Below are 23,404 nucleotides of genomic sequence, written 5' to 3' on the forward strand. Positions count from 1 at the left end.
CCTCGATCGTTACTATATGAAATCATCATATATTTGTTGTATATGTATAAAATGAGATATGAATACAGAAATACAACATCGTGACGGACCAAATGTAGAACAAAAGTTAAATTTTAAGAAAAAAGCCAATCAAATCAAATATTATTCGAGTTAACTCAAGAGTCAATACCCGAACCACCACCCTTGCATGGTGCAAAGAACTACTGCCACCACGACCGGGGATAAACCAAGGCTGCATGTTTCGCTCCCATCACGATGCAAGGATTGTTTTAATCGAGGTTCGTTCTTGACTCAACCCATGAATCAGCTCTATGTTTTTCCAGACATCGTATATTGAAACACCGGACCTAGCTAGTCCATGTATCCAACAAATAATGTCACGTTCGAACACAATGTTAATACAGTTTAACACGAAAACGTCAGCTTTCGCAATGCAGGGCCGCCTTGATCTTCTGCACCGTACATGTTATCAAGTTGTTAACAGTTTCCACAGATTCGACGGTGAGTTTCGCGGTCGGAAGGCTGTTCACCAGTATCTGGAAGGCAACCGTCAACAAGGAACCACTCACTCTATGGGCCATCCCAACATTTCCAATGGGTCCATTACCAGTAGGCCCGCGAGAGCCCGGTCCATCTGGTACGATGACAAATCCCGAGGGGAGCAGCGCCACGTAGGCAGAATCTCCACCGTTCATCACCACATGCATGGCAGGTATGTCAACTGGCGCGTAAACAACAAGCGACCCCGCCGCGTCTATGCACGTCTCCTGGAGGATCAGCATGCTGCTCTGGTTCGAGTTCATGGCCTGACAAATAAAATGACAAGAAAGTCCTCAACACTTTTGTACATAATGTTCACAAACCAGAGTGACCCCAGGCCCAGTTGGGCTGACCCAGAGAGCTGACAGTTGTTGACTTTTAAACACAATTGAAAAATAATAAAATTAAGGTTGAAATAAAGAGACATAATTGGATATAAAGTTAGATGAATAATTCAATATTTGCAATTCTTTTGTCCCATGTAATCTCATATGATATACCTATATTTTAGAATTCCAATTTTTTAAGAACATAAATTAAGAAAAGAAAGAAAGGTCAATTTCAAGAAGTAAACTAAATGCATATTTTCCGATTTCAATCAAGTTTGTAGAGCATATGGACATCAAACAAATATGGTTACATAAGAAAAGGGGCTTACACTTGCACGGAGGAGAGAAACACAGTTGCCATGATCTTGTCCCTTCGCAATGTGAGCCATTTCTTGCATAGGTCCGCCATTAGAGAGTATGTCCCACTCGCTCCTCAGACGCTCGTCGCGTAGGAAGTCGAATAGCCTTTGAGGCGACACTGGCAACCACACGGACGTGGCGGCACTCACCACAATACCAGGCGGCTCCCCAGGGTCGTCAACACTCTTCCGAGTCATGACCCTCACATCCTCGTCTACGTTGCCTGAATTAATCTTGTTCCATTTGTGAACAGTTGAGGCGCACACGCCTGCGCAGAAGTTGTTGGTCATTCGTTGTGCCAGCTTCAACATGCTCTTCCGCCCGCCAGCAGTTATTGCTGAGCATCAAACAAGAAAATAGTCGATCAATGGCCATCAATTCGTTAGCAGTTACACATCTCATACCCTCAACTTCGGATTAATTAGAGTTACCATCGATACATGCATGTGAAAAGATAAGTTTAAAAAGGGTGTGTTATAAGATAGGAAAGAAACTGAATAAAACAACACAATGCATTTTATCCAGATTGTATCGTACCTGTATGATCCCGAGCAGGCACAGAAGATGACATGAGTATGGCGAGACACTCGCATTGCCGTTGGAGGGTGGCTACCCATCTTTGCGCACCAAATCCCATTCCAGCCCCAATCAGAGGCCGGTAGAGCTGGTGAATTACACTCTCGTCATATTCGGCGTGTTCTACCCATGTCACCTACAAATATAATGATGAGAACAAAAACACAAACGTTTAGCCACATGTTATAATATGTTTACATAATTTTAGAACACGACGTTCATATAATTTCCATTCAATTATTAATAATATTGTTTTCTAACTTCCTAATAAGCTAGATTATCTAAACCCAAAAAACAAAAACCAGAAAAATGGTAATATAAAAATACTAAAAACCAGCCTAAAATCAGGGAAACAAAAAAAAACCATTAAAAATGTGTAGTAAATAAAATATTGGCCACAGCACAAAATCATGCAAGATTTGTAGGCACGAGGTGTGATGTAGTGTAAACAAACAAATTTGTAGCGAGTCTTGGCGTTTGACTATAAATTGGTAGAAAAACAAACACATCAGAAGGATGGAAATAGACATAACAGTTGCACAAATTTAATATCGGCCATTGTATCAGAAAGGGACAGAATAGAAACCTTCAAATTTATAGTTTTAGTTTACCGATGTTTGAATATTATTTATTGGATCTAAATCATACGAAATTAATGTGTCCCAAGGAGCAAAAAAAGGAGCAATAGATGGTTCTATTCATAGATATTAAAAGGGTTTATTAGCCTCGATTAATTAAACCGAGTACTGTATTATTAGTAAATTAATATTCATCCGATCTTATAAAAGTAAGACTTGATTATATAAATGACGCACGAGAAGAATCTTTTCGACGATTCACTTGAGTTTCATATCTTAAGTCAAATGGGATTCGGACCAAAATTATTTCTTGCAAGGAGTACATCATATTTCTTCAGCCCATAATTCCTCCTATAAGAAAAATTCGAATTTTATATAATTTGAGTCTAAATTGTTCAATTAAATAAAAGTGAATTCAGCCCGATCCAATCGAATCCGTGTCGATTATTACATAAACATGGCAGATTTCTTGAATCTTTAACGAGAAAATAAACAAGATTTCAAACAATGTGACAGAATAAATACTCCCACCTAAGCTCCAATGGTGCGGTGCGGTGCAGTTGCCACAACAAACTAATTTAAAACAAAAGGGTGAAGGGTACCAAACACGAGGGGAGTCAATTAATGTCCAGAAAATTTGCAACAAGTAGCAAGCAAACAAGAGAAATCCATATTTCGGAAACAGGTAATTATTACCTTAGAGTATCCATTAGGCATATCTTGCACAACACAGCCGGAAGGCAGCCTCCGGCAACTCAAAAACGTCGGGCCACCACCGGCTGTTTCTCGAATTGTATCAATGGAAACATCAACAACAGCCCACACACCCTCGGCATGCTGCTTGCAGAACCGGAGAAACTTTACGTCACGAACTGGGACTAATGGCGATAGAACTTGGAGCTCAGCGTGCATCTAATCATGATGACAAATCGGAGAAGAATTAATACTTCATCATATTAAACTAAGACATATAAACTTCGATAATAATTGGCATTACCAGCTGAAGTGCACCATTTCTTGTTCCTCCCATGCCGCTAGATATAACATCTGTGGTTGATGTTCTTGGAATTATACAAGGAAACATCTCTGTCCATTTGTTCTATAATCAGAAAATACAAACAATTAACATACAAGTCAAGAATGAAGGGAATTCTAAACAATGTGGTTTTAAATATTATAGAGATGGAGTATATACCGAATCCATTAGCGTCTCAACGAGGGCCAAACTATTAATGATCACCATACCGGTCTCCCTCGATGCTTCGGTAACAAAGCAATTTGGTTTCATACCAATACAAGGAGTAAATGATCTGAAATACTCTTCATGATTCAGTACTTCTCTCCCACCTTCCAAGCTTTTAATCCAAAGTGGCTCGTCGGTTTGGGCCATTTTCACCAGTTCATCCATGGCAGACAAGGCAAGCTCCAAGTACACTGATCTCTCCATTGGGTTGGTGTTCAATGGTTTGGTAGGCGGTTCAATAGGCAGAGGGGGCGAAATCCCGGATCCGAAATGAGGAGGGCCTGAAGGAAGGGTATTTAGGCCTCCAAAGTCGTTGTTCCCCACTCCGAGTTCTAGGTTCGAATTAGGCATCGGAAAGCCCATGGGTGAAGCTAAAGATGAAATGGGGCGGCCTGAAAACTTCCCTGCAAGCGTGCAGACTCGATCTAATTCGTCTTTCAATCGAGCATTCTCGATTCGTAGATGTTGCTCTTCAAGGGATATTTCCCCAATAATGGCCGGGCCGCCACAGTTAGTGCAAATGGGGTTCCTCATCATCTCCCTCATCGACATGTTTTCTGCTCGGAGCTTGTCATTTTCTTGCCTGAGTAAAGAATTCTCATGGCGTTCGAGTTGCGTCTGTGGCAATATTCACATAATTTTTCCATAAAAACACCAACAAAAATAAATAAATCAGAAAATAAAGGCAAAAAGTACGAAATTATCGGCTTTTCGTGTACCTTCATCTGAGTTCTTCGATTCTGAAACCAAAACTTGACCTGTCTAGTCTCCAAGCAGAGCCTTCTGCTGAGCTCCAATCTTTGCTTTTCATCAGGATGTGGACACTCCTTGAAAAGACTAAAAAAAGCATCCAAAAACCAACAAAATTCGTCAAAAACCAACCAGAAAAGGTAGAAATCGGAAAAAAGTCGAAAAGTTTCTTGGAAAAAGCAGACGTTTCAAGTTCTTGGATTTGTTGGGGAGTGTGTCGGTGGTATCTTTTCTTTTTCAGCGGCTTGTCGGCAGCATCAAGATCATCTCCAGAGCCACCATCCAGATTATCACTCCCAGATCTGCTCTCATGTTCTTCATCTCTACTCCTCCTTCCACCGACGATAGTAGACCCAAAATTCTCCCCTATTCTCCCCACCTCAGCTTGACCCTCGGTACTCGTTTGCTGCTCAAATGTAAGTGAAAACCCTTCAACAAAATCATCCCACACGCACACAAATACAATTAGATATATAGATATATTAAGAGAGAATCGGCGTTACGAGGGCAAGAGAGAGGCCAGTTGAGTTGAACATGGCTTTGCCCGCAAGTGACTGTGACACAAGGAGGGGCTGCGCAATTGCACCAGTGGGCATGCTGCTGTTAATCTTACTTCTTGGAGTAGGTGTATTATTGTTATACTGTATATCAGAAACAATTCTTACACCGCCACCGCCGCCACTGCTATCAAGAAAATCCCCAAAATTCATGAAATATCGTCCACTGTTTAAACTGGATAATCTCCAAGATCTTAACTTTACACTTTGTCTGACATATGCATCAACAGAATCACTCCATGCATATTATAGCAGCAAATTATAAACGCTTAACACAGAAATGATATCCCAGATTTATATAAAATGGAAGAAGAAAGAAGGAAAAGAGAGGTAGAGAAGACACGAGGCCTGAATCCAAATGTCTCCAGCTTCCTCTCCAAAAGGCTAATGTTTATACAATAGAAGAAAAGGGAGAAAAATAAGGTAACCAAAAGAAAGACGCTATTTTTCTATCCCTCTTTCCCTTCTAATAGATATTAAACTTCACAAAAGAAAGGCACAAAAAAGCTAAACTCAGAAAATGCTTCAAGTGAAAACCCTAGTTGAGAGGACTTTTCTTGCTATCTGGTATCTCGATATCTGCATGATTGACTTGCAAAAAGCTAGCTTTTTTATGTCCTACAAAAGTAAGAGAAGGGATAAAAAAAGGGCTATTTTCTCGGAACAGTCCGAATTTCTTTCAGAAAGAGAGAGAAGAACAAGGCAACAAGTGAAATAAGAGAGAGAGCAAAGATATTACCCGCAATACCATGTGAACTCATCGATGCCCACATATCGCCAAAAAACATGATACAGGAAAAGATTGGTTGACTATTTCACACACAAAACACACTCTCCGAAGGTTGCTCCCTTTTGAAATATTGTTGCTGTAAAAAATCTAGATGCCTGGACCTTTTTTTCTGTTTGATGCGACTCCACGTATTCCTTTGATCAATATGATTGGCCCAGATTCATTAGATTCGGAAATTTAATAAGTTCGTTTTTTTTCTTATTGTTAATTTATAGATGAAACACTTTAACCATGGCTTTTTAACTTTGTCCCTTACTTTTTAGCAATAGAACTTGATTAAAAAAAAAATTTCATGAAACATTCGAAATATGTAGATATTATAAAATTAAGTCAAAAAACTTGTATGAGACAGTCTTACGGATCGTATTTGTGAGACGGATCTTTTATTTGGGTTATCTATGAAAAAATATTATTTTTTATGTTAAGAGTGTTATTTTTTATTGTGAATATGAGTAAGGTTGATCCGTCTCACAGATTATGATCCGTGAGACGGTCTCACATGAGACTCACTCTAAAATTAATGAGGTAAAATAACATATTTTCATGCATTCATAATGACAAAACAAATTTTGAAATTTTAAATTTGAGATTATTTTGATGCATTGTCAAATTTTCAAGTAAGAAACAATCGAATCACAAAAAAAGAAGAAGATATTACGATAGTCAAAAGCAGAGCCAAGATTCATAAATACATATGGCTTGGTTCCATCTTGTATTAGACAGTAATAAGTTCAGTTAAAATCAAAACAAATTTCTAAAATTGAAATAACCGAATTTTTTTTGACAAACCGAACTGTTCGAACTTTACTACGAAAACATCACAAACCAAATCGAAAAAATCGATTATTTCAGTCAGTAACGTAATTAACTGAAATGTTAGGATTTATTTTTAAAATAATAATGTTTTAAATAAAAAAATTCAATATAAAATAAGGTTAAATAAATTTAAATTTATTTATTAAAAAAATATTTTTAAGTATAGTATTATTGTCTAACAAATTTTATTAAAAATTGTAATATTTATATCTTTATAAACTTTGTTAGAAAATTTAATAATATTAATTTTATTTATAAAAGTTTGGTTTGTTAGATTAATCGAAGTTTTATATTAAAAATTGAAATCGAACCAAATTAACCTATATTTTTAAAATTTTAAACCGATTTCCGAATAAACCTTACATAGGACTTAACGTTTGTCATTTTACCAAAAGCTATATCCGGTGGTAATAGTGCAACTCAAATATTTTAAATCGCACAACAGCCCAAGCGTCATGGTTCGATAGTTCTACCTAATAGGGAGATTTTTTGCACCTCAACACCGAACTGAATTTCCAAATCAATTCATTTCGATCTGTTATTTTGGTGGAAATCGATATTTTGTTCCATCATAAACTGTAATTAATGTTTGTCCGTTATTTGCTTATATATGTTGTTTTGGTTTAAAAATAACTTGATTTTTTTTTTAATTCCCTGAGTTACTTAACTAAAAAAATTTAATATTCTCAAAATTTTACACCAAATAATTTTTTTTTTTTCAAATTTTATATTTATTCAATTTTTGGTTATTATAAATATAAAAATCACAAAACAAGTTCAATAATAATTGCATATCAATAATCATCAAACATATCAATCAAATGATTATTATTCCAAAAATATGCAACAATATATTTTTAGGGTAGAAATTCAAACTCCAAAATTCATATACATCATAAGACAATATTATTACAACTCGAGAAATCACAACTAAATATTCAATTTAATTTTAGAATCGTTGAATTTTTATCTCAAAGTTGCATAATTTCAGAACATAAGACAATAAACCAACCAATACACAGTAATAAATTATGATTCATGAGAGTTGTTTTATTTTAATTTTTGAACATGAATTTAAAAAAATTAAAACTGATAAAAAAATTTGTTCTACTTTTAATATGGACCTAAGACTATTATTGATTTTACGTATAAAATAGTTTTAGGATACATTCGATCTTACATTTTTCATTTAATTAACTTAATAGATGACATTAATTACCCTTTAAAGTCGACGCTAATCAGCCTGTTCAAAATTTGATTTTGTGTTTCAATTAATGAGATTCAACCGATTAAAAAATTCAATTATTAACCTATAACTTTATCAGATCAATGTTAACATGACGTAATAAATCTCTTTTATTTTTTTAATATTTTTAAAAAGTATTTCTACGGAAATGGCAAAAAAGTACAAATAGTGATATTTCTGACATAAATCTTTTTTTATATGAGTTCACGTCTCGTTATCATATCACAGCGACTAGCAATCGTCTCGTTTATGAGTTTATGATTATATAATTGAGATTAATCCCGTTTTTTATGGATATAATGCAAACTTAAAAAGTTTTCTTTGAATTAAATCTCCTGTGTGGAAGTAATAAAAATGCTAGAATTATATTTGTCTTCAAAGAAAGGGATGTAAGAATGTAGGACCGAAGACTTACCGTTTACCAAAAGCTATAGCTAGCAATAACAGCTCAAGAACCACGATTCGATCGCTCTACCAAGAAGGGACAATTATTATACCCAACAAAGAAGACATGACTATTGTGTGTGTGTGTGTGTTCATATCTCATGGATTTTCTTCCCTCTCCCTTTTGCCATTTACAAACAATTTCAACTTTATTATTTGGCCCACAATCTGTTTACACAACGAAGGATTTTAATTAAATTAACTCATTCGGACAGAGGTGTGAACCCACTGGAGATAGATGTTCTTACTAAAAAAAAAATTTAAAATGAATGATTAATTTAGCAGAGTTAAGGACGATACACGTATCGTCGATACGTGATTTAGTTGAGTTTGGCCAAACTCGAGACTCGTTTGTCATGTCCTGAAACTCAACCGGTCTGATTTCGGTTTGTGTTAAATGAGACAATAGTTGATTATACATAATTTTTTCGAATGAATGTTTGACTTATTTTCACACAAATTTAAAATTATAAATCATATTTTTTTGCTATGTTAAACATTTAGCTTATTTAAAATATTTTATGATTATATAATCTTAATTCTGAAATTTGAAAGTAGAAATTAAGGATGAACACATTCTAGGGGGACTTGATGGACCGTACTATGTTCGTTTAGCCCAAAATCTCGCCCAACCTACGGGGGCTCAATTATTTAATATTATTTATATATATGGATAATCAAAGAATAACTTTTTTAATGTTGCTAAACTTTTTAATTAATTAATAATTAATTAATTCAATCTATCTCTGCTGGATTAAGAGTTGAGAAATTAAATCAGATAATTTTAATTAATGCCTAAATTTATTCAGTCAAATTAATTTTAATTAATTATTTAAGCTTTAATAAATGTAGACCCAACAAAATAAATATAAACACTCACTTATCTAATTTTAGAAATTGAATCAATGTCTAAACTAGGTAATTTTTATGTCCCGAATAAAATTTAAATATTTCAAGCATAATTTTTTTTTAAAAAAAAATTAATTGTAAAGGTGAAAATTTTGTCATTTGTGTTACAACTTATTGATTTCTTGTGTTGTATTTACAAAATGTTTATTAGAATCACAGAGTAAGATGTTAACAAATTAAATGACAAATAGATAGTCGATGCCTTTTGTTAATTGTCCCACATCGGTTGGATAAATAAACTTGGAAGTTGTATATATTGGCTTGGACAATCCCTCCTTTGAGCTAACTTTTGGGGTTGAGTTAGGTCCAAGTTCCAATCTTAACACCTTTCTCCCCTGAAAAATGAATATCTTAATCGGCCTATTTACAATTATTAGGTAATCAAAGAACTAATTTAAGCATTGTTATATGAATTTAATTAAACAAATCTTAATTCTGGTGCCAACAAGTCATTAGTCAAAAGTAATTATGGAAAGGAAATTATATATATATATATATATATATATATATATATATATATATATATATATATATATATATATATTATATGAAAATTTTATAGGTTCTATATCACATGCTAATTTATCCACCAGGGCTAAGGATAGCGACATGCTTGAGGAATTAGGCCAAAATATCAAGCTTTTTTTAAATATACTCAATTAGATATTATACACTCATTATTTAGCGTATAACATCATATAAGACGTTTTCACATATTTATATACAATATGAGTCGATCAGATTCATACCAACAATTAAAGTTAATATTTTTCATGAATCAAGTCAGAAATTCATTTTATAAAATTAATTTGTGAGCCGGTAGAGTTTTTTTTTTCTTGCGAGCATTGATTTTTTAAGTTTGTTTTCCTTTCTTAAATGTCGAAATTAAATAAATATAAATAACTCTTCAATTGCTACTCAAAGATTGGAATTTTTTTTATATTTAAAGGCAAACAAACCACGCATTAAATCGCAATCAAGTTTCGAAAAAATCATGTTAATGAATCCTTTGGTTCTTGGATCTAATTTTGCATGCCCTTAATGATTCACATAATTGACTCATTGAATAAATTGCATCGCAAGTCGTCAGTTGACAACCATAAATTTTGTATAGATAATATGTGACTTTTTGAATTTTTAAAGTGGATTATTATATATTGTAGTTACGAGTAAATTACATGAAAACATTATTTTATCTAAAATGATATGATATTTTCATAAAAACTAATTATTATCACAAATCGGACTGCTAAGAACCTCAACCTTTATATGCAATATAGATATAGATAATGATAAAAATAATAACAAGAAGAACATAAATACATAGCTTTATACTAAATCGAGATATAACCTAGTAATTTATGTTTTTAGCTGAAAAAACATTTTCACTCTACATGTATCATTATATAACATATAATTTGAATTAACGATTAATATCTAGGAAATAAATTGCTCGCGATTGGCATAAAGTTGCAATGTCATGCATCAATCTTGAGATAATATATCGAATTGGAAATTCTGTCGTAACAAACGCATATCTAAACTTAAATATATTTTAAAGAAAAACGTGTGTTAGACGTCGTTCAAAATTCAAAATCACATCACATGGGAACGTTCACCAGTCAATTGACACGATAGGCAATGCAAATGAGAGACTATAAATTTGGTGCTAATGATCTCACATGTAAGCAATAAGATAGGCACATTAACATTTAATTGAGTCCCAAATAATTCCAGTGGTTTATTCACAAACACCTCAACTTTATAGCATATGCACTTGTCTTATCCTTGGGAGCTAACATTTAATTCAAGCTTGAATCGTCAGAGTTTCGGGCAATATTAAAACTTATTACATGTTTTGCAGTTTATATTTTTAGATAATTATTTTAATATCACAATAAAACTTAAATCGGCCACCCGCCTTTGACCGTTTGGCCGAGTGTCGTCGTTATTCTCAATCTGAGATGAGGTCATGAGTTCGAAACTCATCAATGATCAACTCCAACTTTAAAAAAAAAAAAAACTTAAATCGACCAAATAAGATTTGTTGTGTCATTCAAGACAAACTTCTATCGTATGATCACCTCAAGAAGGAAAAGCAAAATATATATAATGAACTAGAGAAGCCATAAATTGATGAAAATGCTAGTAACTGAATTTTGGAACTCGTGAAATAGATATAATCTTGTTTTTTCAATGTTTTCTTTCAAAAGCGTGGGCTCCCACTTCCTGGTCAAATTCAATATAGGGCAATCCCATTTCATGTGTAATCTTTTTTATCAAAAAAAAAAGAAAAAAATCGTTTATCCAACACAAATCATGCGGGAACTACTTGTTCGTTTGATCTGCATGCCGAGAACACATAATTTCGTTGTGGGAGTCGATTCTGGCGTGCAAGAAAAAAGGGCCATCTGGAAATGAATGTTAAGTGTTAATGTTATAAGTATGAACAAACATTGGGATGGTAGTCTGTATTTGTTGTTGGTGATCAGACCCTCAAGCTCTTTCTCTTAGCCTGTTACGCTCATTGCGAACCCGAACCCTTTGGCGATCATGGTCAGATCAGCAGGGACTAAAGGGTGCGTAGATTGTTCGTATAGAGTCTCAACGTATATTAAAGATTTGTTTCGTAATTTGTTCGTATAGAGTCTAAATGTAATCAGGAAACAAAATGGAAAAGGGCACAAAGTTACACAGCTCTAATCCCTATCATACAAGCATCATGGTTGGACAGAACGCCACGATAACGAATTTGCCTTGCATCTATTCATTTATATACCTTAAAAACTAATTTGAATATTATTTCTAACTTGGTAATTCATGCAGAGTTTTTAGACAAGAAATATAGTCTAGATTGCCATCTTCCAACTCGTCTGTTACAACTAAATATATAGCATAAATATAAGCCAACACACTCTTGTACGTTTTCTGGTGAGATGAAGCCAAGGGCAACATTTATGCATGACTTTAAATTCCTGACTGGATATGGGCAGCCAGCAGATACGAGAACTGTGTCGCCCAATTTCTGAACAAATGTCCATGGTTCGATTCCATATTCCTCCTTAAGTCTACTTTTGTGCTCCTTAGTCAAGTAAACATGAAACGGTTTGATCATGAATAGGATGGACAACCTGTTGCCATGGCTTGCAAAACAAGTGCCTGAACTCCTAGCTTGCAGTGCCTCTTCACATATTCCTCCAGTTTTGGTGCATCTTTCCTCCTAAAAATATCCCAGAGAGCACCACCCTCGTCGTCTGCTAGACACTCGGAACACATTTCTTGAATGAGAAGTACCATCACTATCATCTCTTTTACATTCTTCTTTCTGGCAATTTCCAACACCTTCAGAACTGTTATTTTTCACCATTTCCTCTGCAAAGCGAGATTTTACACCAGACTCATTGGTAGAGCAAGTCTCAGTGACATTGTCTTGCCTGAGGCATCAGCATCATTCTTTACTACATCAAGGCATATTGGGTCTCCTGCATAACTGCCTTTTTCATTGCAGACCTTCTCATCTGGTTTACCCATCTTTGTGTTTCGCTTTGCAAGATTAGAAACTTCTATTTCGTTAGATTTATTCCTCAAATGAGAATTCTCCAAGACCTGGGAAGAAGACTTTTTATTCAACCTGGATGATCCACTGTCACTGGGTTGCTGATATTCGAATATTGTATTTAATATCCGATTATCTTCATGTAGTTCTCTTTCATCCTGGGCAGCAAACTTCTTCCACAATTTTTTTTTCTCTGAAGCTAGAGAGGTGCAATGAAGACTGACTGAGAATGGGTGAGTACGTTCACAGCGTCAAACATATCACAATGCAATTTGGTGACAGAGTCCCCCGTAAGCAATACATGTCTTTGGCCCCACATCTAGCTTCAGACATCTAGCATGAAGTTTAACAGTAACGTTTAAATACCCTCCGTGGGGATGCGTGTATTCCATGAAAGGCAAGCAGCTGAGAAATTCGACACCATGGTGAGGTAGCCGCTCCTCAAACAAGTTTGATGGAGGCCAGTCTTTCAACTTAAGAATCTCGGGCCAATGTTGAGAATCAAATCGTCCCTCTGAATACCCTTTGAAAAACCGGTGTATATTTATGCCAAACTCACACCAGTTCAAGCAATTTATAGCAGACACACCAAGCAGTTGTTCATGCTTAGCATGTGTTATCCGACGGAAAGCACGCCACATTACCATGGGCTCCCAGCTCTAACCAAGCGTTGTTTCAAGCACATCATCGACAATTACCGGCTGACCTATAGACCAATGCCATTGAAAATGCATCAAATAATCAGTACGCCTAAGGTCTTTGGCAATTGGGTTGTATAAAAAATTATCCTCGAGTTTTTCAGAGATGCGACTTTGCGGGATGTATTTATGTTAGAATTTTCACCAACACTGTTAAAACACGAGCACTCCTGCTCAAAAATTTTGCGGCACGTTCTCTATATCTTGGGGTTGGGCTATTTCTTCTACTTTTCAGCAACAATTCAGAGACCCACTTATTTGGGAACATGTGTTGCTATTCAAGAATTCCTTCACCACAACTGCCAGTCTCCGGGGGTGCGTGGACAAGGATGGCAGCTGTTTCCCTAGATTTCCACGTACATTTGAAATCGCTTACATCCTTGGTGACAGTATCAAACACTTTACCACAAGTCTTATCGTATTAAAATCAACAGGATCCCTGGTATTAGTTTTGCCACAAGATGTCTTTTCATTCGTGGAAATAAATCATGCATGCATCCGGCTTTCTGAAGAGTATGATAAGGCATGACTATTTCCAGCACCTCCTTGTAGAAAACCATCCCGAAGCTCACCGTAACAAGTGTGGCACAGGAGGTACGAACACCGAGGGCAAAGCTCAAAATCTCTTTCCAAACTTGAGATTTTTATGTCAAACTGATCATGAATCAGAGATAATTTTGTTTTTAATATTACTTATATGAACGATGTGCCCCATAAAATAAAGCCTATGTTTTTATGTTTCGAATATACAAATAATATAAATTTCGATGATAACAAATTTTGGTTGAGTTAACATATAAATAGTGGCGTCATGTCTTGTTTTGTCTTGTAAATTGTATAAATAGCGACAAGGTAATTAACACAAAAACAGAGTTTGTTTCCTTCAAAGAACACCATATCTAAAATAAACACGGAAACAAGGCAAATGCATTATTATTGCAATACATTGCAAAGATTCGGATAATGACTAACAGTAGGATTAAGGGGATACACTACGACGCACCAATCAACTTATTGTTCAGATTCATGCCTTGAAGAATTCTGACTGGCTAAAATATCTTTTTCAGGTCGTCTTAGCTTTTTGTGGCGACGGAAGTAACTGCACAAGGCAAGAAACGTGTTGCGTCGACAAAATAAATTCACAATTGAATAAAAGAAACTTATCGGTTGAAAAATGCTCTACATTTTTATAAACACGAGTAATGTGATGCCGGCATGCACTTGAATCTTATTATGATTGATTGATAAAAAAAATAATAATGATAATGTATCCTGGCGCAACCATCAAGCGAATTTTCAATATCCACTTTCAAAACTCTTTGCCATTTGAGATTGTGGAAGGGTTGCAACTTAAGAGTGGAAACTTGGCCTCTTAATTCTCTTCATACTCCCCAACAAGGATCAAACGTGTAGCTATTAAGATTATGCCAATACTTTTTGAGCGGCCAGCAATGTTCTCATAAAAATTCGGAGAAAGTAAAGCAACACTGACGTTTTGGCTCACTGGGCATGAGGTTCCCCCTCAAAGATTGGTGATCTACTCAAATTTGACAGGATCGGACTTCAGTTTCTTAATATTTGTTAATTAGTGGGCTCTTTTTTTAATTTTTGGAGATGTTCTAATCCACTTAGATCATGTACTTTTTTGGGCTTCGTTTTAATTTACTAGTACGGGTTCGTGCCAAACCTCCACCTACATGCACATGGCTTTTTCTAATAAGCAAAACAATACGAAGCAGAAAATGCATGCAAACATGTCACTACAAATAAAATACCTGGTAGCAAGAGATGAGAGAGCTTGCGAATCCAAAGGCACCAGTTACGCGTGGAGTAATTTTGTTGGGTGCCAGTTGAAGCAAGCCAGCCGCAACAACCAAGTCCATTACTGCTTTAACAAGGGATATTGACCTATCGTTGGATTTTTTAAGCTTAGCTCGATATTCTTCATTCTGCAATGAAACAATCCAAGAAGAAGCACAAAAGAAGGTATTAACAACAAGAATTCAAGGTTCAAACAGTCGAGTCATACTGACAGGTGTCCTAACAGCAAACCTTATATTTATTCGTATTCTTCAGTTCCTTCTCTAATTTCTTCATTGAAGAAGAAAGCCTCCAGATTTCCCCTATCTGAGTAACAAATAGAAAAATTAAATAAAACTTATTCATAGCTTTGAAAACGAGTAACAGTAATATCACATTACAAAACTAAAGCATAGTCCGCAACGAACCTCAACTAGGGATGTGCAGAAAGAAGCACCCAACCAAGAGAAAAGAGATATTCTTCCAATGAGTTCTAGACGTTCTTTGTCCTACATAACATAACTTCTTGTTTACTCCTACTCAAAATCTCCCCATAAATGCGAAAAACTAGAGAAGTTTTAAGACATACCTTGTAGATTCCTGTCCTACCCAACCATACAATTTGATCCAGAAACAGGAAAGTGGACAAGAGCGCATTTTTGGACTGAAATAAACAGGAGTAAAACACCATGGGGATTAAGTACAAAGATCATAAAGTAGAATAAACAATACCTTTCCTAGGAAAATTAGAGGAAGTGGAGTTCCTGGAGCGCTTGGACTGATGAGAGCATGTAGATCATTGACAAACTACAACAACAACAAAAAAAATAATCCTTAAGCCATGCATGCAATTGAGACACAAGATCAAAATAAATATCAGCAACAGCAATGTTATATCCAACCCACATCCAAAGACGGAATGTTTATGCGGACCTTGAACAATCGAAATACTTTTCGAGCCAAGCTGGTTGATTTGTCGACATTTTGTGCAGCGCCAGGCTCTCCATTACTCAAGAATTTCGAACCATATTGTATTGCACGGCATATCTTATCCCTAGCTTCAGCCTTGTTCAGGTATAGTATAGCAAGAGCGAGCTCTGTTCTGGCAACATCTAAAGAACTCATGCTTCACCTTGAACAGCTGAAAAGGTAAAATCATAACTGACTCAATCACATTTATGAAATAGCAGGCTGAGGGGTGGATCTAGCAGCATCTGATGCATTAATCTCCCCATAACCAGGTGTGAAGTGCAGTGTTCATATACATAAACAACATCTTATCAAATTCAACAACTAGTATGATCAATCTTGACCTTGTTTTTTTCCTTTCTTTGTAAGTACTTAGAACACATGAATGAAGCAAATTCAACCATTAGTCGATTCTTCTGCCAATAAATCGTTTCAAATTTACTTATCTAATCCAAGTTTAGAAGCTTATATCATATCTAATATATTTTGTTTTATAAGTAGACAAAAGGTTTCTATGAGCAAAAGACATAGGGCAAAAAGATAATCATACTTCATGGGAGCCAGCAGCCAAGCACGCACAAAAAAAGCTCAAATTTTATATATACTTTTCTACAAAAATAAATTTCCCCAAAATACACTAACTCGCTCCCCTTCTCCCACTTTTGGTTGAAAGTGACAGATACTCCATGATCGTTTCATAACTAGTGCCTCCAAAGTTCATGAAACGAAACAAATCACAGATGATCATAAAATAATCCCAGTATAACAACAGAAAACCCATTGACTTGCCCTAACAAAACACAAAACAAATAACCGAACAGCAGCAACAATTAACGCAGTTACGATCCACTATTTGCCAAAAGATCCAGCAAAAGTCGGTGGCTCACTCGTAAATATTTAAGCCCATATGATTCAAACAACAAATCTAACCAAAAGTATGCGAATTACAAACATCCCATTCTACGAATTTCAGATTTATACGAATCAGACCAACCAAAATCCATTAACGCAAAAGCGATTCAACAGTCATACCTGGAGTAAAGATTTGGCAATTAGACTGCGGGAAAAATCCTAAGATTTTCTTTTTATCGTGTACAATATATGCTGACAAATATAGAAGGGGATGGCGATCATTACCGGGGTTTGTGCCGAACCCTTTTCTTGAAATTCACAATAGACATTAATTAATTTATATTTTTTGTTCACACCGAGCCGTCGGTCTTGTCGTGAGAGCGGTGGCGGTTCGCGCGGCTACCTCTTATCGTCATTCCACAACTATTCTTTTTCTTTTTTAAAAAAATTTATTAAATGTTAATGATAATTCGTAAATATTAGTTAAATCATTAATTTGTATTATTTTCAAGCTGTAAAAATAAATTTTAGCTCCATCAAAATTTATTATTAAAATTGCAATTTGGATAATTCGAAATATCGAAGATATGTATCTTACGTGGACAGGACTAATACTATGGACTATATTTATTTAATTTTACAAAACGATTATTTGCACGTAATCGAAAACAAGTATGGTACGTTTCTTTTCAAATTAATTTGGATATATACTTTGGTGATAAAAAGTGGTTTTGGTCAAGCTGTCATCGAAATGAGTAAGATATCCAATGTAATAGTATCATCTATATGTATTTACGAGACGAATCGATTTCGCTAATATACGTATTAGAAATAATAAAATTATATTTCTCACGCAAAACAGCATATTACAACATATATGCTGATATAAAAACAATAATAGTCACTCAAATTAGTATATATCGTAAAACATTTCTTCTTAACGGCACTAAAAAAAATTGGTCTTTTTAAATATTTTGAACATAAAAATAATATTTTTCATGGATAAAAACGGATCAGATATTCGTCTCATATGAGTTTTTGCGATCTATCATACTATTTATGCTTTAATTATTTAAAAATTATAATAGTTTATTTATTTTTATTAATTAGAAGAAATAAAACTGCATGGGGTTGCAATTTGTTTATTTTTATGAAATTTGGTAGTATGTCCTTTTCAAACCATATTCATCATTCCTAACACATGCATTATCATGCAAAATAGTGTTGATTATATTTGTATTTATAGTGCAACACATGGTGTATTTAAAGTATCAGATCCAGTATTACAGCATCAAGAAATGTCCCTATGACAAACCTTATCTTATTCGATATTATATCGTGTGTCATCGAATCTATGTTACACCGAAAGTAACAATCTTGATTTTTGTACAAGATGTTCGTACGAACATCTCACTTCAAAACAGAGAATATGGACTTCATCAGTATTTTTTTTATTTAATGAGATGTTATTGCTAACATCTTATATAAACGCAGAGACTCGGTATAACATAGACTCATTTTGTGCCATTTTTCTTCCAATATTGCAGTACAAACACCAAATCAAACATGAGAACTACTTACTCCGTTGATTGTATCCATTGTGTGCCACTTTTCTTCCAATTTTGACTCTCTGTTTGAGCTTGGGGTCATATTTTTATTGCTAATCACGATGAGACCATAATTTAAGTATTGTTCTAAGAGTAGCATCAAAATTTTCATTTTTATGGTTGATCGTAACATGTCTGAGTCCGAGTGGCACCCAACAATGCTCAACTCGGGTTTATATCATGAACGCATAAACATATACTCGTAGCTGATCTTTCTACTCAAGCAACCGCTGCTGTTGCGCTAAAAAAATAAACGATTTTAGGTTCATTAGATGAGCTGTGCAACGTATCAGATAAAATTCCAATGATGGGAGAGGCAAAAACACAAGGAAGATAATTTAGCAGTAGAATATTAGTATTATTCCTTTATACATGAAGAAACATTGATGACAGTTAACGAGCTTATATATGCTGCTTCTCAGCTCATATTCAATCGTCATTGATTCATTTCATTCAGAAAATGAAAAATTAGCCAAAGACCAAAAAAAATAGATTTCCATTTTACGACTTCCCCTCCTCCTACTTCCTGTTAAACAAGCTTTTCAGTTTACCTCGTTCTAATCGTTCGAGTAGCTTCTTTGCACCTGGGATTCCCATTTCTGTAAGTTTCTTGAGATAACCAATCGCCCCGTATGAAACCATCAGTTTCTTACATTTCTTGCTTGAGGAGAGCAACGAAAGGCAAGATACGGCATATTTCTTGGCTGTGTTGTGAGGGCTTGGATCAAGTAGGGCCACTAAATTTGGTACACTTTTGTTGTTTTTCTTAACTTCTCGACAATTATGGGAAAGTGTCATCAAGCTCGAGATAGCTTGTGCAGCGACTTCCCTGGAATTATTCGCTTTAGCCTCCAGCATTTTCACGAGAAGAGGAATGCATCCAGCTTCACCAATTGATCGTTTTGTTTCTGTCAAACTGCAAATTCGACAAATTGCAGATGCAGCTTCTTGTTGAGCACCTAGAGAACCAGATTTCAGTACGTGGACCAACCTCGGGAGAAGGCCTAAAGAAACCAAAACTTCAATGGAGACTGAACCAACCAAGTTTTTTAGCGCCCCAACTGCAGATTCTTGAGGCAGTTGGCCGTCTAAATAAGCTAAAAGGCTCCTTAGCCCGCCTTCTGAGACGACAGATCTTCTAAGATCATCGTTGCTTGAAGTTATGTTATGCAAACATTCTGCTGCATACTCCTTAGATCCAAGCAGAATCCCATTATTGAGAACATTGATCATTGCCTTTACGATTCCTTCTTCAGCCAGTACTTGCCGTGTCTCTGGCACAGCCGAAATATTTTTCAAGGTACAAGATGCAGCAGCTTGTGAAACTGAATCACCAGTTTGACAAATTTCAATCAAAGGCCTAACTCCACCATGCCCAACTATCGAACGAGCTGTTTCAGCTGACATGGACAACCATTGGAGGGAAATGGTAGCCTTTTCTTTGCCCACGGCACTACCAGATTCAACTAGCCTTATAATGGGTGGAAGAACACCTTCTGATACAAGCCAATTCTCGCAAGCCCCGGATTCTGCAAGTGAACAGATGACAGTTACAGTTTTTTCTCTGATTCTTGGAGAAGTTGCGGTGAGCAGTTGGACTAAAGCGGCAATATTACTTCGTCCTACCTACGGACAACACGTTTTTTTCGTCATCTTTCATGGCTTCCACAAGCCTATCAACAGCTTTATGCTTCGCCTCTAAATGACCGATCTGAAGCCGAGCAAGCAACTCTCGTATATTTCCGCAAGTTGCAGTGTCCAGTTCTGTTGAGGCACTTGCTGCTGCTGATGAAAAAGTAACCTCACCGAGTACTCCGGTTTTGATTAGTAGCCCGCAATCACGTAAATTTAAATTGAGTTTGCCAGCCAATGCATCAAGATCACTTTGCATACGAAGCTTACCCTCAAATGTCTCTTTCGCACACAACTCGGCCAATTCAATTGCTTCCTTCAATGTATTAGATATAGCCTGCAATTGCTCTTTACAAAGAGTATTCTTCGAGAAGCAAGGGTGACTAGATAAGTCCGATAATCGACCTGGAATTGATTCCAACTTCGTGATTATCATCTTCCACCGCCCTGCAAACCCCTTAACTTCCCTGGCCTTCTCTAACGCCCTCGGAACAAGTCCTTGTGCTTGTGATAATGATTCTTCCGTTGAGAGGGTGTCATCCATGTATTCTTGTCCTCCATGTTCAATCATGATTCTAGTATGATAGGGGGATCACTCTTCTACCAGAGCAGGAAAGGACTGAAAAACAAAAAAGCCAAACAAACCTTTATAAAGATATCCCAGATCAAAATATTGCAAACAAGCAAGGGCTTTATTAAAAATCATAAATCCTATCCATGGATCAATATACTTTACTGATGCAGAAAATTCAAAATTTAGAAGTACAAAGATGAGTGAATCTTGCATACAGATGAACTGTTAGGCAATAATAAGCGAAAGAATTAGATTCCACAAGTATTAAAAACTCTTTGATGGGAGATGAATACGGTGTTAAAGACTTCATTTTTCTCATAAAAAATTTAAAGTTGGGGTGTAGTTGTATTAACCTATTATTAAACAAACAAAGGCTTAATCAATAAACATGGCAAATAAAAAAATACAGCAGTGGGCGGATTTATGATTAGGGGGCTTCAAGAATCTTGCACAATCACAAAATGTTCGTGTACTGAAATGAAATCAGACAGAAAAATAAGAAAATACCAAATGAAAACCCCCAACAACTTTCTCAATAACTTTTATCACATAATCAATGGCCATAAAAACTCATGCCATCAAATTACTTAAATTAGACAAATCAAAAAAGAAAATGATGAAAACGAAGAAGAAGGGCAGGTGAAAATGAAAGAAGGAAACTTTACAACAGCAATCACTAAGATACTAACAAGTTCAGTGTGACAATATTACCCTTCATCAAATATATGTAATGTAATCAGAAATAACAAAATATATCCACTGCTAAGGGTAGAATCGCAATAGCAAAAGCATGTAACTTTACTACACAACCACTGAATAGGATCTTCTAGAAGATAATGACTTGCATTTTTCTCAAAATTTAATGCACATCCCTGCAAATTTAACTAAAAATTCATTTTAGTTTCATATTCATACACACAACAGATAGGGAAAAGTCTTTGCTTTGAAGAGAAGGTAGGGGTCTCCATCTCCAGTTGTAAATATACAAGAAGTGTATATGAATAAGTTTCTGACATGGGCCATTACAAAAAGGTATAAATCATAAGAAATTGGTTCAATAAATGCATAAACGATTAATATAACACATAGCAACCTTAAATTGCTTTGTCTTTTGCCTACCATTCAAGGCACTCAACACCTTTAATTTCCAGCCACCAAGTTAGTGCGTCTCTACTGGTTCTGTAAGCAAAACTCACAGTCAAGAAATCAACCCATAAAATGATAGATCAATCAGTACGCAGTACTCATCTTGATTACGAATAAAAAATTTAAAAATCGAGGAAATGAGAAAATTTTACACACAAACCACCCCCATCCCTCTTTCTTTCCTCGTCTGTCACTCTCTTGAAACAGGTTTTCTGAAAGAATAAGTATGACAAGACGACTTAAAAGATCAATCTTTAAGAGAAGAAATTAGTAACAAGTGGCCGGCTACAACTTTTTCTTTACACAAAGGAACCTTAATTACTTGAAACTCACGTGTCTCCCCCTTTTGTGTTCAAAGAGAATCCTAATACATATTTTTTCCGTACAATTTTTTTTTTTCAAGACTTCAAACTTAAGATGTTCAGATGAAAACTCCAGCCCAGAAATTTAACATTTTTCAATAATATTTGTTTCCAATTGTCATAAAATAGACACGAATTTTCCTTCAAGACTCGAACTTTCGAAATCCCCACAAATCCATGATCGATTCAACCTTGTAACAAAAAACAAAAAAAAAAACTTTAAACAGAAACACGCACTCTTACACTCTCACGAGGGTGATCACACAAAATGGATAAAGAAAGGAAATGACCGGAAAATTATACCTTTTCAAACAAGAAAGCTGAAATTTTTTAGAACAAAAATCTTTTTTTTTTCGTCGAACAAAGGTGAACCAAACCCAAGGAAAATAGAATCAATACGAGAATCTTGAAATGACAAGTCTCTGCGAAGAGTAGTCAAGTTGCTTTAGTGATTCATCCACCCAATTTTGAAAATGGCTGGCTTCCCCAATTCCAAGTTGAACGAGGGTAGCGAAAGTCATAACACAACCAGACAAAGTCCCTAGAAAGCGAACAAACACTCGGATTCAAAACCCAAAAAAAATTCAAAACCCAAACCCATTCTCTCTCTCACGTCGAAGAAATTGTCAGAGCTGTCTCCAGTATCACCTGTCTCTCTCTAGAATGTGCTGTATACAATGACATTAAAACTCAAGAATGCATTTGTTTATGCAACATTTGGTCAACTAACGATTAGTGTAGCTGAGTTGTGGGATAACCGGGGTTCGGACAAGGGACGATAAATGTCGAGCAAAATGAGATATCGGATGGCCTGGATCAGGTATTGGGACTGATGATCCGACCGTTGAGATTGATTGAAATTTGAAACTTCTTTGAGATTTTCCAGGAGAGGTGCGGATATGACAGGTTTATCGTGCCACATGTATTTTTTCTACGAATATAATTTATATTTATAATAAAAAATAATATTGTTTGATATAAAAAATAATTTTTTTATGAATACGATTAAATCGAATATCTTTTATCATAAAATTGATTTATCTCACAAAATTATATCTCTAGTATAACTT

The 23,404-nt window shown here is 35.4% G+C and overlaps 2 protein-coding genes and 2 pseudogenes across 4 annotated transcripts; all 4 read right to left on the bottom strand.

Moving 5' to 3' along the window:
• Positions 1 to 119: 119 nt before the first annotated feature.
• LOC140821693 (homeobox-leucine zipper protein ANTHOCYANINLESS 2-like) lies at positions 120 to 5,689 on the bottom strand. Its single transcript, XM_073182242.1, has 9 exons — positions 4,880 to 5,689; positions 4,562 to 4,782; positions 4,346 to 4,463; positions 3,579 to 4,244; positions 3,381 to 3,482; positions 3,080 to 3,295; positions 1,767 to 1,941; positions 1,199 to 1,566; positions 120 to 806 (listed from the first exon to the last, which is right to left on the bottom strand). The coding sequence occupies exons 1-9, from the start codon at positions 5,084 to 5,086 to the stop codon at positions 420 to 422; spliced, it is 2,460 nt and encodes an 819-aa protein (XP_073038343.1). The 5' UTR covers positions 5,087 to 5,689; the 3' UTR covers positions 120 to 419.
• Positions 5,690 to 11,909: 6,220 nt separating this feature from the next.
• LOC140822036 (lysine-specific demethylase JMJ27-like) lies at positions 11,910 to 13,515 on the bottom strand (annotated as a pseudogene).
• A 733-nt stretch (positions 13,516 to 14,248) lies between these two features.
• Positions 14,249 to 17,435, bottom strand: LOC140822059 (peroxisomal membrane protein 11D-like). 3 transcript variants are annotated; one of them, XM_073182784.1, is made up of 8 exons: positions 17,299 to 17,435; positions 16,126 to 16,333; positions 15,925 to 15,999; positions 15,782 to 15,856; positions 15,621 to 15,701; positions 15,445 to 15,519; positions 15,168 to 15,341; positions 14,249 to 14,491 (listed from the first exon to the last, which is right to left on the bottom strand). In XM_073182784.1, the coding sequence occupies exons 2-8, from the start codon at positions 16,315 to 16,317 to the stop codon at positions 14,456 to 14,458; spliced, it is 708 nt and encodes a 235-aa protein (XP_073038885.1). In that variant the 5' UTR covers positions 16,318 to 16,333; positions 17,299 to 17,435; the 3' UTR covers positions 14,249 to 14,455. The 3 variants fall into 3 exon arrangements, with proteins under 3 accessions (XP_073038885.1, XP_073038884.1, XP_073038886.1); XM_073182783.1 differs by having other exon boundaries at positions 17,194 to 17,393; XM_073182785.1 differs by having other exon boundaries at positions 16,126 to 16,324; positions 17,186 to 17,327.
• A 1,500-nt stretch (positions 17,436 to 18,935) lies between these two features.
• On the bottom strand, positions 18,936 to 23,121 carry LOC140821777 (uncharacterized; annotated as a pseudogene).
• Positions 23,122 to 23,404: the final 283 nt, after the last annotated feature.

Source organism: Primulina eburnea, unplaced genomic scaffold (genome assembly GCF_022965805.1).
Source record: "Primulina eburnea isolate SZY01 unplaced genomic scaffold, ASM2296580v1 ctg739_ERROPOS11973397, whole genome shotgun sequence".
In the NCBI taxonomy this organism is placed as follows: Eukaryota; Viridiplantae; Streptophyta; class Magnoliopsida; order Lamiales; family Gesneriaceae; genus Primulina; species Primulina eburnea.